Genomic DNA, 16,468 nt, shown 5'->3' on the forward strand with positions numbered 1-16,468 from the left:
AAAGGTTCGCCCAGCCCTGTCCTAGGGCATCACCGCTACAAAGGATGATCCATCACTTTTTGCACAGGGAGCCCAACTTGTCAAGGGTCCAAGTGCTGAAACATCCACCAGGACCGTTAAGGGACCTAACGGGGATTACAGACGAACAGTTTTTAAAGATAACTATGGCTAGAAATTATTAAGGGCCAGCTCCCTAGCAGGTGCTGAGCCAGTCCGCTTATGCGTACTCCCTGAGTTAATTCTCACGGAGACCCCGCCAAGGAAGCACTAACAGGCTCTCCTCTGACAAAGGAGCCTACTGGCCTGTTCACGCAGCTGTCCCAGCCACAGAGCGAATGCACACCAGAGCCCAGACTGGACTCCAGGCAGCTCGGCTGGGCATCCGCGCCCCAGCATAACAACCCACGTCCTTCCATTCCTTCCATTCCTGGTGGTCTTGTCCTATAGGCTCCCAGCGGACCCAGCTCCGCGCCTTTTATGCCCTGCTGCAGTAAGCCAGGCCGTCCACCAGGGGGCAATGCCGCCCACAGCGCGCTCCGCACCACCTGGCTTTAGCCCAAATGCTGGGACCCTGCGGATTTCAGTTCAGCGGGAACCTTCCCGTCCAAATGCAGGGCAAAGTGCAGCAGGGGGAGGAGCCTGTTCACAGAAAATCGCTCACTGGGGGACGGTGTGTAGGGAAGGCCTGTGATGGACGCAGGGAAGACACGGACTCTGGGCTCCGGGCTCCGAGGCTGCCTGGCTGGGGCTGGGACGGAAAGACACCAAACCAAGAAAAGGGCAACCAGAAACGACTGGATTCTTGTTTTTCTCCAGGCCTGCATCCTGGACCGTGGCCAAGCTACTGAACTTCTCTGACCGTGAGCTTCATTACCTGTAAACGGGCGAGGGCCACCTGCCCGTGGCCACCTGCTCTGTGTGGACAGACAGGCAGGCCACCCGGCTCTTCCCCACCCTACAGGGCAGGGGCGGCCACTGGGGCTCCGGCACGGGACATGCCCCCGTGAGGCTGTCTGCAGACTCAGCAGCCCCGTCCCTCGGGCGCTCCGTGTGGGGTCCCGTCCGGCCCGACGGCAGGGTGCTCCCACCCGGCCCACTCGGGTTTCCGTCTGGTGGGCGCTACCTGGGCTCTCCCTCCCAGGGACGCTGGACCCATCAACCAACACTAACTGCAAGTGCCAGCACCACGCTTGGCAAACAGTAGGCACTGAATCAAGGTCTCTGCCTACTGTCCCGATCCACCTGCCTGCCCGCGGTCTGTGAAGCCGTGAGGTCTCCCCAGACGGGATGCACGCCCTTCCCCTCGATCCACCTCCACTTTATGGGTCAGATTATGGTCTGTCTTGGTGAGCGTTCCACTGGAAAATGGGGATTTCGCTGCTGTTGGTTGGGGGGGGGGGCCGTATTTGTGCATTAGATCCTATTGGCTGCTCGCATTGCTGGGGTTCCTGCGTCCTGGTGACTTTCTGTCTAGTTCTCCCCGTGGCTGAGAAGCCATCGCTGTGGGTTAGTCTGTCCTTCCGGCTCGATCAGCCTTGGCTTCCTGCGCTGAGGCTGTGGTTTGGCGGGGGCACGTCCAGGGGGCTTCTGTCTTCCCGGGGGTCTCAGTCCCGGGGGACCAAGCCTTTACGACTGTAGAATGTGCGTTCTTGTGCCTAGTCCTGTCCTGTGCCCTAAAGTACACTTTGTCAGACATGAATACAGTGGTTCCGTTTTTAAAATTAATGTTGGCATGATAGATCTTTTTAAGTCCTTGTCATTTTTTTTTTTAAGATTTTATTTATTTGAGAGAGAAAGGAGAGAGCACGAGCAGGGGGAGCGACAGAGGCAGAGGGAGAAGCAGGGGCTGAGCAGGGAGCCCGATGCGGGGCTCGATCCCAGGACCCTGAGATCATGACCTGAGCTGAAGGCAGACGCTTAACCATCTGAGCCACCCAGGCGCCCATTTTGTTTTGGTTTTTTTCCGCTGTATGAACAAGTCTTTCATGTGCTCCCGGAAGCCTTGTCGCCAGGTCGTCCCAGCATCCGATTCATCCTGATGTTGGCGGTGGACGACTGTCCTTTCTCACTCGTGCTGCGAATGACCCGGTTCTTGGCACACGGGATTTTCCATCGTATCCGGGACCTTTTGGCTATCACGCCAGGAGGCTCTGCGTCCCACTTTCATCTGATGTGTCAGCGGACGGTGTCCCTGCTTGGGCTGGAGAACCAGCCACCGGGCGCTGTGCCCGCGCGAAGAGTTCAATCACAGTGATGCCACAAGAATGTGGTCCCTGCGGTTTACCTGGTGCTGCAGCTCCCACGGTCCTGGTAGGGCTGCCTGGGTGGGGGTGCGGGCACAGGTGTCTCGAGTAGAAGAGGGGGAGCTGTGGCTCAGCTTCCCTGGCCTGGCCTTTCTGGGGGGGTCCCCGGACAGTGGGAGACACAGCGTGTTTCCCGGGGGGGGCAGGGCTTTCTGCCGGTGTCCCCCCACAACCTCACTGTCTCAGATCCATGGGGTCAAAGAGGCCTCATGGGCCAGCTGGATTTTCGTGGCAGACGCCTTTTGTGGGCACCCTCCCACAAGCAAAGGGCTTTGGGGGCCCACCCCCCACCCCTACTGTGGCCCCGGACCAGGCTTGTAAACAGCATGTAGTTGGGTCGTGTTCTTTGGTTCTCCTCGCTCTGCTAAGCTCTGGCCTCTGATTCCTCAGGAACCTGAAGGCCATTCATTCTTGGATCTTTCACTTGTTACCAACTCAACAGCCTTGCCTCCCAAGCGTGTCCAGACACAGCCAATGCTCGTGTCATGAAGTGTCCCTCCCCTGCATGTTCCCGGGGCCCCAAGTCCACCTGCAAACTCCGATTCCACTTTGAGTCTGCTCTGTGAAATGTGACTCAAGGCCCTGGGGAAGCTCATCTCACGATCCTGGTGACCACACACATAACTCTAGGGGAACAAGGAACCATGATGGAGGATAAGACGTGAGGTCCCCAGTGGGCGGGACCAGGACACAAATAGTCAATAGACCCAGGGTCCCCAGTGGATGGACCTGGGCGCCCATCACTAACAGATCCACAGGTCGGGGTCCCGAGTGGGCAGGTGGGCAGGGCCTGGGTACCGTTCTCCAGAAGATCCATGGCCGGAGGGGGTGGGACCCTGATGCCCATCACTAATAGATCCCGAGCCCTGAGTGGGCGGGACCCAGGTACCCTTCTCCCAAAGATCCACAGCCCAAGGGGGCCGGGCCCAGGCACCCATCGTTAGATCCTGGGTCCCCAGTGGACAGACCCAGGCACTCATCACCAAAAGATCCAGGGTCCCCAGTGGGTAGGCGGAGGGCCCACCACTAATAGATCCAGGGCCCAAGGGGGTGGACCCAGGTGCCCATCTCCAATAGATCTGGGTCCCCAGTGGGTGGGACCCAGGTGCCCATCACCAGGACATCCATCAGTAGTAGCCGCTGAGCGATGAGCCGGGAGTTAATGCGCACATGACAAGCTCCCGTCCAGGCAAGGCCTGGTGGTGGCCGGTGCTCCAAAAATCCTCTGGGCTGACTCTACTGCCGCCCCCTGGAAACGTCCTGTTGGACGAGACTCTCCCAAGTGTGCCTCCTCGGCCTTACGCTCCTGGCTGGGGCCAGAGCGGTCACGGCGTTTCAGCCACGGGAACGGTCCTGCCCCAGCCCTTAGCCTTATGAGCACTGTGACCCCCAGCCTGCAGTGGGGAAGGCAGAGCCTGCTGAGCCCAGTGACCGTCCACCCACCGGGGGCCCCGTGACAGAGCTGCTCAGGGCTTTAGGACACACAGCGCACGAGGGCCACGGGTCCTGTGTCCCCATCACCTAAGTCGGGAAGGAAATCAGCCAGGCAAAGGGAGCCCAGCTCCAGGAAGGCAAAAAGCCAGCACGATGGGCCCCCACCTGGCGGGGAGCCCCCCCGGAGGCTGGGGAGCACCACCAGGAGGGGAGCACTGGGCGACACCTGCATCCCTGGAGGCAACACGTGAACCCACAGAACTTCACATTCGGGTTCAGCCCCAACGCGGTAGACGCCTGGAAGGTCCCCTCGGGGCTGAACAGCAACACAAACCAGGTCCTAGAGTAACAGCACTGCAATTAAATTCTTATTCTCTCTGAATATAATTTTCCAAAGGTCTCTGGGCGGAAATCTTAAAATATATTCCTAAAGGCCAAACATATGTGAATTTATAACCGAATCCAACGCTCCATAAAAAATCCACTTCAAACTCCCAGTGAAACACGTGCGTGACCCAAGTGCGCACACGGACAGACAGACGTACACGCCCTCCGGGCGCCTCCAGCCGACACGACAAATGTCTGCCTCGCCGAGGCTTTCCCGCGTGTATAATTTTATTATACTCTGAATAGAGAGGATATCTGAAAAGCAGAGAAAATGACTCTACAAAGGGTTTATAGAACATTCATTTACATAACTGGATATATTCTTTACAATATAAGAAAAGTAAAAATACCCACTAATAAGCAAGGCAGCTAAGGAGACACGAGGTCTTTCACACCGAGGATGCACACGGCGACCCTTAAATTCGGTGTGACTCGCCGCGGGTATAGATTAACACTGGAGGAACACAGCGTCCGGTTAATGAGCAGGTTAATAGGACCCTGGCTATGACGCGGTGGGGACCCTCGACCTCCCCGGGACGGGACCCCCGTGCCAGGGATCGCGTGGAGTGTCCCCGAGCCTGCGTGGGGGTGGGGGTGCGGCTTGCCACGCTCTGAGCCCCCAGTTCGTGGATTCCTCTCGTTCTGTGTGATGCACGTGTAACACAGGAAGAAACCTGTCGTACCAGCTCATCAGGAACCGGGGAATCGGCGTCCCTCGGCTCCGCAGAGGGAGCAAACTTCCTGACGCCCTGGCCACTGCGAGGAAAAGCCACAGCCGGTCGGTCTGTGTCACATGCCAGGGAGTGCGTCTTCTTGAATGCTCCGGACGAGGACCGCACAGGAGGCCCCAATGCCTGTGTCGTCCGCCAGCTTGTGCTTCTGGGCCCCACCCCCACCCGCACTCCGGTCTGTAAACGAGCCCTCTCGTCCTTGCTCAGAAGGATGAGGGACCCAACCTACGGTCTTTGGGTCAAAATGGGTAGAAGCCACCTTGGGATGAGGCGCCCCTTGGGGACGGCACCTCGGGTCCCCTTGGCCGAATTTCTGCCACGAATGGAATCCCAAGGTGCCAGCCGCCCCTGCCGAGGACCAGACCCCGGGGCCCCCGGGAGATACCAGTGCATTCCACACCAACACCTGTCGGGGAGGAAGGTCCGCGAAGACCAAGGCAGACATTTGGCACAGAAATGAGGCACTTATGTTCGGTGCATCGGCAGGAGCTACAGTGGACCCGTCCACCTGCTTTCACACACATACAACACCCCCTGCGACCCGCTTCCAGCTCTGCCAGTCGGCACGTCCGTCTCTGACCCGCTCCACACAGAGAACTCACAACCACGTTTCCACCCCTGCTGTGGTGCCCGCTGGTGACTCGCAGGGGGGCCGAAGAGCTGGTCTTGATTTTGGAAAGTCGGGCAGAGTGGGCAGCTCCCCGGGCCCCAGAGCCACGGGGCGCCCCGGCTGTGCGGGAGGAGACCGAGCCTCCCGTCCGCCGTTGTCAGCCCCAACTCCCGCCCTGGGGGACACACAGGAGCCTTGGCGTGACCAGCACCCCTGATTGGGTCGCCCAGGAGATGCAGAGCAGTGGCCCTCAGCTCAAGAACAGCCTTGAAGGACTGAGATTCATCATCTTCCTCCCCTTCCTCCTCTGCTCAGGAGGCCAGAAACACGTAGAGGCAGGGACAAGGGGCCAACGGCTCACAGAGGGCCGAGAAGAGCCGTGGAGAGCAGGGCCGAGTCTCCACCCAAAGGTGACCCACCCTCCGGAAACTTCTTCCCCAGAAAGGACGTCACCCGCCGCCGCCTGGACCCGAACCGTCCATGGCAAGGACTGGGGTAGTACTGGGGTGGTACTGGGGTGGTCAAGGCTGCTGTGGCTGGCCTGTTGGGGATGCGGCCCTTGATCGTGGGCACGGGTTCGGCTTGGCAGCCCCCAGAAGTGGGACCCCGTCCTGCCCAGCAATTTATCATAAATAATTTGGCATAAGTAGAATATAAATTATATGAAAAGACATTTCACGTCCATGTTCCCTCTGCTCTCACGGACAACATGCCGTTCGGAGCCGGAGTGAGAGCCTGGAGCTGCCACCTGCCCGCCCGGCCGGGGCTCACGGTGCCCCTCCCCCGGGACTGGGTGGCCTTCCTGGTCCTCACAGCCATCACATCACCCCCTCGCTCATGCCCCCAGAGTTCCGGAAGGGCCTGACCTGCACGAACCTTCAGCAAACATGCATCCCCTTCTCGGTGAGCTAGCGTCTCTGTCGTGGAGGAGAGAGGCCTCCCCCCGGGTGCTGGGTGGACAGGGGCCCTCCGCGAGGCTGATGGCGCTGCCGGTCACCCAGGGGCCATGTGCAGGGGCCGGGCGCCCTCCTTCCCACAAACGCCGGCGTACAAGGAACACGGGGGCCTGTGTCCTTGCACGGCCCCTGCCAGCGTGGAGCCCAATTTCCTCCACCCGGGAAGCGCTTGGCCACAGAGACGTGTCGGTGAGCAGTCTTTCAGGAAAGGACAGCAGAAGGGGGGCCGTCTGTCCTCCTGTCCGTGAAGCCGGAGGAGGAGCCCCTCACCCTCCTGGGGCTGGAACGTCAGGCTGGTCAGTTGCTTCGCGGGGGACGCCCCAGCCCCGCTCGGGTCTCTGGCTGGGAGGGGCTCAGATCTTCTTAGGGGAGCCGATCATGACCTTTGACACGAAGTTGACGATGGCACTTGCAGGCTGCTCTGGGTCATGCTCCGCGAATAAGTGGCACACGTTGTCCGTGGCGCTGCCCTGTTTCCGGGCCACAAACCCGAAGACTCTGCAACAGGAAAGGGGGTGAGGCCAGAGCGCCAGCGTCCCGCAGGGCCCAAGTGTGGGTGCAAACCTCTGTCCGCTCCCTCCCTGCACCACCGCAACCTCCACCCGCCACTCACCACCACCCAGCCAGACACCTGCCCACAGCTGTCCACCTCCCAAACCTCGCAGGGACAGCAGGTGCATGGCCGGCCACCGCCCTGGGCCACTCCAGGCCGGAATCCTGCAGACGCGGGTCAGGGCAGGTCCCTGAGCCCCCACCCGGCCGGTGGCCTGACTCTCCCAGGGGAGGCCGGGCTCCCCAGGTACCGGGGTGGGGCAATCAGATCACGTGGGGGCACAGGTGAGGGCCGCACGTGGCCACCCTCCCGCCCTTGGGGGCCAGAAGCTCTCCTCTCGGGCCTCCTACACCCCAGTTACAAACTATGGGCAAGTAAGGAACTATTAGAAGAATCGGAGCTGTTCTCCGAATGGGCTTTCGTGAGCCCTGAGCCTTACGGGGGCACTTCCGTTGTCCCCGGGAAACTCTTTCTGCTCCTTCTTAAAAAAAATGAAGGATTCTTTTGTTCCAGGGGAGCGGTTTCCCAGCCATGAGAGGGACTGGCTCAAGGAACCCCGATGAGGTGGCACATTCCACGTGGCTGGGAGCGCCGTCAGCCCCACGTGCCAGAGCGTGGGGCCTCCGGGTACTTTATCAGATCCCGAAGCGAACAGGAATGTGAACCAGAGACGCTACAAGAGGATCTTTGTGGTCTGACCTATTCCTGGCAATCAGATTTAGGTTACATGAAGGAAACCGGGCTGGGGAGCGCCAACAGCTCCGAAAGATTCTGGGAGCGCCCCTGCCTGGCGGGACTGGCCTGCTGTGGACCAGGGCAGGCGGAAACCGTGCTCCCCCTGCATCTGGGAAACGCTGAACACTGTGTCATTCAGAGTCACACAGGGGAAGTCCTTCCTCCACCCTGACCTCGATGCACCTGCAGTCCACGCCCGCCCTGAATAGCCCAAAAAGCCGTGCATTCGCCTCCACGCTATTTTCGCCACATTCGGGTCCGGGGTATGTACTGTGCCTCCAGGAAAGAGCAAGCAGGAAAGTGAACCCCAGGAGGCCCTTCCTGCAGAAGGACACACTTTCGTTTGTGTTCACGGCACGAACCCGTTGGCATGGTTCCCTCATTTCCTTATGGGAAACCCTCTTTGGAAATCTATACAAAGATGCACTTTGGACCATGACAGGAAGGGCGCTGGCGTCCCGGGAACCTACCTCGAGCAGGGGCCATCCGTGATCCACCTTGCAGATTAAAAAGAAAAGGAAGAGTTACGTTCACTTCTTTATTAATTTAACAGGCAAAGGATGCACACGCATCGCCTGATACAAATACAGATATCTTACTTCCGGTCCTGTGGATCCAACGCGCAGAAGATCACGCTGCTCACGGGGTAATGTCTCCGGAAGAAGAGCCTGCTGGGACACGGCTCTGTTAGTGGGCGTGAGAGTGACAGGGACGCATAGCGCGGGCTCCCCCGAAGGAGAGTTCGGGCAGAAACCGACTGGATTACTAGTCACTTGGAGAGAAGGACCGTGCGTACGCCCGTTAGAAACGGGCAGATGGACGCGGGGCTGAGCGGTGCGGGAAAAGCTGGCTCTTGGCAAGAGGGAAGCATACAGCAGAGGAACATCGTGCACCTGCCAGCCACGCGGAGGTCGGGACCGAACCCCGGAGCCCCGGCATGGCCCTGGAGGAGAGCCAGTGAGCCCGGCCTTCCTGTGCTCGGCCCGAGAACCGCCGACCGTGTCCAGCCACCGACCGTCTCCAGCCAAACTTTCCTCACTGGGGACACGGTGTCCAGTAAGGCCGGCCACTCTTGGGGACCGGAGCCCACATCAGACATGAGGAAGGAGCTGACGGCACACTGCGAACATACAGACCAGCTGTGGGGTTGGCACAAGGGGCGGGGCGGGGCTGCCCCACCGGCCAGCACCAGGGGACTGGCCTTGTGCCCCGTGACGCTCCTGCCATCCCCCTGCTTTTATGGCCGATGACCTGGCTCTCTTATTAACCACACCGGGCTGTTTCCAAGACAAATGAACAACAAGTACATTGGAAATGTCTTTGACTCTGAGGTCAGGGGCTCTGTGGGGGGCGGGGGGGGGGAAACGCCGCTGTCTGTGCACCTGACTCTGCTCCCCGTTCGGGCTGTGGCCCTACTATGTTCCTGGGACACCTGCTAGGTAGAACCCACTCAGGGACAGCTCTGCTGAAAGCCACCGAAATCATTATCTAGTATCTACATATTCAGACACCATCTAGATAACATTTAGTATTGTAACGTATTATATAATAGATGGTCATGAATAACTATTACTAGGATTAGTTGTTCTTAATATATAACTAATGGCTGCATTACAATTAATTATCTAGATACTGGACTAACATCTAGCAAGCTCACAGTGTCACCTGAAATGGAACGACCACCAGTCAGATGTAACGACACCAAACCAAAGACGGGTGAGTTCTATCACAGTCTCCCAGTGTTTCGACAGAATCGAGTTCAAAGATTTTTGAGTCTAAAAATTATACTCGTGTGTGCGCGTGACACTCAAAGGTCCAAATCTCTCTCTCTCTCTTTTTTCTTTACAAGTTTACTGACTCCTAAGAAGAAAACGTCTGCGCCGAATGTCCACGGTTTACACACAGCTCCTGGGAGGTCCTGAAGGACAGGGACCCACCGAGGAGTGACGCGTCCACAGCCACGTCCCGGGGACACGTGGGCCGGCGGGAGGTCTGACCCCGGGTGCGCCCAGAAGCCCGCCCGCAGCCCGGCGCCCAGGCACACTCACTTCCTCTGGTTGTCCGTCAGGGTGATGCCCTGGGCCGACACCTTGAAGTGCACGACCGTACACAGGGGAGTCGGCTCCTGCACGAGGGTGAGGCTCAGGGCCTTCTGGACGGCCTGGGGGCCCGTGAGCGACTCCATCTCCACGGAGTTCAGGTACCACACGTTGCAGGCTGCAAGACACCCAGGGAAGCAGGGTGTTCACTGGAGGCAAAGCCCTCGGCCCCCCATTCCGCAGGCGTGGACGGGGAGGGACCAGGGACACACGTGCCCCGAGGCCCCGTCCCGGAAGCCTCCCGCCGCCCCTGCCGCCATGTCCCCAGTGGGGCTGGAGACCCCTCCCCAGCCTCGGTGCGGGTGTGGGTCCGCGGCACCACCACAGGTCGGTAAACGTGCGAGAGGGAAGCCAGCCCTCTGAGGCTGGACCCCTGCAGCTCATGCAGAAGCTGACGTGGGACCTTGGGGCGTGTGTGAGGTCGGTGTGTCCCGAGACACTCGGACTCTGCCTACCGCTCGCTCCCAGCAGGAGCCACGGCCCCGCCTGGCCAGCCACCAAGAACGTGTCCCTCCCAGCCGCCACCACCCCCAAGAACAGAGCCACCTGTGCCCCTGCCCTGCCGGACGCCAGGCTCCACGTGAGCGTCCGCGGCCCGCGAGCGGCTGGCCATCCACGGCCTCGAGGCAAATGCTGCGATTCACAGCTCATCTTCAAAGCCTGGGAAGCTCTGGGGTCTCAGAAGCCCCTGCTTCCGTGAGTAAGCCCAGGTCTGCACCAAGTTCATCGGAAAACAAAGCTTCGCCCTTGATCCTGGGGTGCTGAGCATGACAAGCATGTCGGCCCGGGTCTCACCGACGTCACGGGGAAAAGCCACTGGAATCGAATCACTGTTGGAGCCACTGTGGAGGCCCAACGGGAAAGGCCCAGAATGAAGGGAAGGAGCAGATTCCAGAAAGCCTCCCGGGAACGATGCAGCCCAAGGCCGGCAAACGGGGTCTTCAGCGAGAGCGTGCACCGCACGGAGCCTGCCACGCTCACTGCAGGGAGCTACCCCACTTCCTCTAGAGGACACAGCCCCCGAACTCGCCATCAGCGGGGAGTTTCCTCCGAGACCCCAGCTTCCCCTACAAAGTTCCCTGAACCACTCCCTAGCTCTCACCAGAAGCAGCTGGAGACCGCACCCCTGTACCGGCCGGAAATGCGCTGTGCCGCCAGGCAGCATCTAAAGAGAATTCTCCACCCCGAACACAACCGTTTCCGTGTCTCTGAGCTCTGCTAAGGCTGCTCACTCTGAGGACGATCCCTGTGTGTCAGGCCATGGCGGACACTTTCCAGAGACTGTCTCAGCCCATCTGCACCTGTCCCGTGGCGGAGGAGGACACAGTGGCCTGGAGACCCCAAGAAGCGGTCCAGGAGCCTCGCAGCCAGCCCCTGGGCGTCCACGCCACCGTGTCCAGCTCCATACTGCTGCTGCAATGTCCATGGAGAAACTACGGGGTATCAGGCACGCTCGGTGAGAAGCGTCTAACGTTCCCGAGGGCGCGCTGTGGATTTTACAGTGAGGCACGTAGGCTGTGTGCGAGCGTCCCCGGCCACTGATAACGCCCCCTGACAACGCCACGTGCCCGTCCTGAGAGCAGACGCACCTTCAGAAGGTCGCACCTGCGCGTTCTCACCCAGAGGGATGCTCAGGGGTGGGCGGGAATCGGAGACGCACCCGCTCCCTGCGGCTGGCTGGCACGGACCCGAGGGGAGCGGCAGGGATGGTGGCGATCTGCACTCCAGCTGCCACCTGGACTTGAGGGGTTTACATGTGTCGCTTGGGACAGAGCGCATGTTGGCACATTACAACGTAGCCACCCAGCGCCCCATGCCTGCCACGCTCTGACGAAACGCTGGGTCAACCCAGACGGCCCTTCTGGACAACGCGGTCATCTTTATCAGGAGGCTCAGAAGGGAGATCTTCCATAACCACGGTGGACGACCAGCCCAGAGGTGGGGCTATGGGAGCCTTGCGCTGATTTAGCGGGGAAACGGGGAATGGCTCAATGAACCCCACACGGAAAACCACGCAACCAGCAAATGGCAGCCACACCACATGTACAGCGACAAGAAGACAGGTGGCCACGGCCGACGCTCCCGGGTGGTTCACGGGAAAGTCGTGAAGAGAGTGGGTCCTAGGATTTCTCAGCTCAAGGAGAACCTTTCTCTCTTCTCCTCTTCGTATTGTGTCTACACAGGAAGACGGACGTGAGTTGAGCCTCCGGGGTGACCACCTCACGACTTAGATAATCAAACCCTTTCGCCATGCGCCGTAGGCCTGCACAGGGACAGTACGACAACTATTTCTTAAACCCAGAAAACTGTTAGAGGTTGATGGGAAAGCAGAATAAAAACCATATTCATGCTACGATCACAAGTATAAAAGAAAAAGTGCGTGTGTACGAGCCGGAGATGGATGGGTGCCTGGAAACTTCAAGACCGCGTGATTTTCGGAGGGTGGATATTCTACCTTTGATTTCATCAGCGTTACTGTGATGCATTTCCAAAAACAAGAAGACAAGGAATTCTGATCTAACGACAGTGAAATCCCACAAAACGGGCACAGCCTGGGTCTGCGCCAGAACGGGCGGCCACCAACCCAGACCCCGTCTCCCTTGTGGCACCACAAATGGCCTTTTGATAAGGAGTCGGGGTTTGGGGAATCTCACCCCTAAAGGGGTCATTCCTCAAAGCAGAAGAGGGAAGCTGTCACTTGATAAAGCATACCTGGGGGCAGGTCTGCTGAGCCCACGGGTCCATCCCGGAGCCCTGCTCTCCAGCAGAGGAGGGAGGATCCACAGGGTGACTGGTATTTGTCCACCCAGCCTGGCCCCCATCTTCCAATTCCACCTGACATGTGGTCCCGGCGCGGGCTGGGGGGGTCGCCTTGTGGAGCAGGGCTGCCTCCTGTGAACGGGGCCGTGCCCATCAAACCCACGGGTACAAAGCCTCAGGAACACACGACCTCACCCAGCCCTACTGCGTCCGGGAACTTGGGTCCTAAGAGAGCAATGCAAGAATCTGAAAAAAGACATAAAGCAGAAAGGTAGCCTCCCAAGGGTTGTCTGTAGTATTGAGAAGCCAGAAACAAGCCAAACGAGCAGAGCAACTGTAAGGAGCTGAGTCACAAGACAGACCACCTCGCAGCCACTGAAAATGAGACCTATGTGGTGTGCAACAAAAATGGGTGAACTTCTTACTCAAAGCGAGAAAAGGAAAAACATCCAGGGCGGTCTGGGAAACAGGCATCTGAGCAGTTCACCTTCCCTCTCTCTTCCATGTCTCTTCCCTTTTTTAATAAAGATTTTATTTATTTATTTGTCAGAGAGGACGAGCACGAGCAGGGGGAAGGGTCAGAGGGGAAGGGAGAGGGAGAAGCAGACTCCCCGCCGAGCAGAGAGCCCGATGCGGGACTCGATCCCAGGACCCTGAGATCATGACCTGAGCCAAAGGCAGACGCTTAACCCACAGAGCCACCCAGGTGCCCCTATCCTTTTTTTTTTTTTTTTTTTTTTTTTTAACTTAAAGAACTCCTACTACTTTTATAAAGAAAATACACTTCACAACATGGTAAGTTAAGGACACAGCCTAACACTGCTGGGAAATGTACCAGAGCTCTGGTCCTTCTTCTCAGGATGGACTGCATCCTGCAGCTTCACCACCACCAAGGAAGAGACCAAAAACGCCAACAGTCAGAGACTGCAACGACCCAGAAGGGCCTCAGTCACACGAGAGAAGGGGAAGCAGACGAGGGACCATGCACCCTCGCTGGGGACGCCCGCCTCTGCTAATGTTCCCGGGTGCTGCTTCCTCAACTTTATGGGGAGGGGACTCCACACAGGACAATTCAAGTCACTCACAAAATTTAGTTTAGGGGGGAAAAATCCGTTTCCTTGAGGTGATCACCAATGGGACAGTCTGACCGTCTTCCTGCGCTTTTTCCAACAACCGCGGGGCCTCTGCAAGCTCACTGCTGCTTTGTTCTCACTCCAGCCACGGATCCGTGTCCTGATTCCACGCCTTGCCTTGTCACCCATGAAGTGAGCTGCACGGACATTTAACCCCCTCGATGTGTCTTAGAAACATGAGGCTCCACCTGTCGTGTGTAAATGCTCAGCTCAGATGCTCACATGAGATCCCCGGGGCCCGCCCCAAGTCCTGCGAACTGCCACCCTTCAAAAAAGCAAGTCCTCCAGCACTACTCCATACCTGCCATGTGTTCTTCAACAAGGTTATCAAGTGTATCTAATAATGAGAAGTCAGAACAGAAGGAAAAGCCGTAATATCTAAAAATAAGGGCCACCGTGGTTCCTAATTATGATAAGCAAATTCATTGATCTATTTATTAATTGCACATTTATTGGGGAAAATGTTTGATAATCATGAAGCTTAAGGAGAAACACAACAGGCAGCTTGTCGTAAGATGATATTAAGCTAAGTACAGAGCCTAGAGGCGTGTGGGCTGCAGTGTGACCCCAGGCTGAGCGCAGGGCTGCACCCTGGAGATATTACGGAGGCGCCCAGCCGAGGCCCGTGCAGGGAAAGGGTGAGGCCCCCGTCACAGGAAAGGCCATTTTTTCCTGGGCCAGGAAGAGCATTTTCCCGTGCAAACACAACAGGACTAATACCACCACAACCTACGTGAGTGACCACGTTATGGTTCCCAAGGCGGTTTTCAACATCTGATTCACTTGGTCTTTGCAGCCACGCTGTGAGGAGAGATCATTATCATCAATACGTCGAGATCCATGTGGCTGAGTGTGCTGCCAGAGGTGAAAACCCTGAGTGGCAGAGCCCGGACTTGAACCCAGGACTGACACAGCCACGCCCCTCATTTTGGAGCTTCACGTTCTAACACGTTGCTGTTTGGGGCAAACCACGTCAGCTTCATTTTGGACACACAGAACGTATCCCTCAAGGAGGTCTGAACTGAAAAGAGTTCAACACTCATCCTTGTGAAACCAGAGAGATGAACTTTAGCTGGGCAACAGGCATAGTGACGGGGAGTTCCACAGAGAAAAGTTGCACAGAAGAACCATGCACAATGTACAGAGGAAGTAACAAGAAAAGAGCTGTAGATTGCACTGACCTCCAACACGGAGCCACAGCTGTGAAGTATGCTACCAATATGAGGTGCAGAAAGGAGGTATTTCTTGTCCAGGCCTCCAACCAGTCTCTGAAATTCCCTTCCCCAACCCTTCTGAGAGCAAACGTCCCCCGTGGGGAACTCGGTTCCCTCACGGCTGCAGACCCACAGGAGCCCCGTGGCCTCGGTCTTGTCCGCAGCCCTCTTACTCTGGGGCCCCCAGGGGCTGCATCACATGCTGCAAGAGCAAGTAGTGGGGCTGTATTTATAGCACGATGCAGAAAACAAGATTAATATACAAGTCAATCCCTTTCCAGTCCAGCACAGGACAATCACAGTTTGGGATTAAAAGCACAATACAATGCACATTAGCAGCCCCCAAAGTGAAATACCTAGGTATCAATCTAATACAATTATGTACAAGAAATACTTACAAGGAAAACTATAAAACTTTGACAAAAAATATAAGATAGCTGAATAAATGGAGAGAGATACCATGCTCATGGATAGGAAGACTCAATTTTGTCAAGATGTCGGTTCTTCCCAACCTGATCTATAGACACTATATGATTCCAATAAAAATCCCAGCAAGTTATTTTGTGACCAACTGATTCTAGAATTTATATGGAAGCAAGAGACCAAGAATAGCACAGACTGAACAAGAATTGAGGGAGACTGAAGGAGAAGCACAGAGTTGGAGGACTGACACTACCTGACTTCAAGATTTACTGGAAAGCTAGTAGTCGAGACTGTATTATTGGCAAAAGAACAGACAAATTGATCAATAGAAAACAACTGGGAGCCCAGAAATAGACCCACATCAATAAAGTCAGCTGATCTTTGATAGAGGAGTGAAGACAACACAATGGAGAGGAGATCACGTCTTCCACAGAGGGGGCTGGGACAGCTGGACGCCCACGTGCAAAAGAGAGACCGTAACACAGACCTCACACCCTTCCCAAACCCTGACTCACAGTGGGCCGCAGACCTGAATGTAAAATGTAAAAGTATATTTCCAGATCACATAGGAGAAAATCCAAGATGATCCAAGATCATCTTGGGTTTGGTGACAAACTTTTCAAAGACAACACAAAAGGCACACCCCATGAAAGAAAGAAATGATAAACGGGATGTCATTAAAACTAAAAATTTCTGCTCTGTGAGAGACGACGTCAAAAGAATGAGAAGACGAGCCACAGATTGGGAGAAAATATTTGCAAAAGACACGTCTGATAAAGGACTGGTCTCCAAAATATACAAAGAACTCTTAAAATTCAACAACAGGAAAACCACCCAATTAAAAACAGGCCAAATACCTTAACAGATATCTCACCAAAGAAGGTGTACAGGTGGCAATGATGGAGAGATGACCCATGTCACGTGTCATCAGGGAAATGCAAATTAAAACATCGATGGGATACCAATGCACACCTATTAGAACAGCCAAAATCCAGAACCCTGATGACACCAAATGCTAGTGAAGATATGGAGCAAAAGGAGCTCCCACCCATAGCTGGTGGGAATGCAAAATGGTGTAGCTCTTTTGCAAGACAATGCTGGTTTCTTGCAAAACTAAACATACCAGGGGC

The 16,468-nt window shown here is 56.6% G+C and overlaps 1 protein-coding gene across 8 annotated transcripts in view; it reads right to left on the bottom strand.

Annotated features, from left to right (window-relative positions):
• Window positions 1-1,969: 1,969 nt before the first annotated feature.
• The window catches only part of TNS3 (tensin 3), a 213,764-nt gene continuing 199,265 nt past the window's right edge, over window positions 1,970-16,468 (bottom strand). For all 8 annotated transcript variants that reach the window (XM_032430625.1, XM_032430620.1, XM_032430623.1 and 5 more), the window contains 4 exons: window positions 9,758-9,926; window positions 8,309-8,377; window positions 8,180-8,206; window positions 1,970-6,919 (listed from right to left, as the gene is read on the bottom strand). In XM_032430625.1, coding sequence (XP_032286516.1) covers window positions 6,775-6,919; window positions 8,180-8,206; window positions 8,309-8,377; window positions 9,758-9,926 — 410 coding nt within the window. In that variant the 3' untranslated portion in view covers window positions 1,970-6,774. The remainder of the gene's footprint in view (window positions 6,920-8,179; window positions 8,207-8,308; window positions 8,378-9,757; window positions 9,927-16,468) is intronic.

Source organism: Phoca vitulina, unplaced genomic scaffold (assembly GCF_004348235.1).
Source record: "Phoca vitulina isolate PV1807 unplaced genomic scaffold, GSC_HSeal_1.0 scaffold44, whole genome shotgun sequence".
NCBI lineage: Eukaryota > Metazoa > Chordata > Mammalia > Carnivora > Phocidae > Phoca > Phoca vitulina.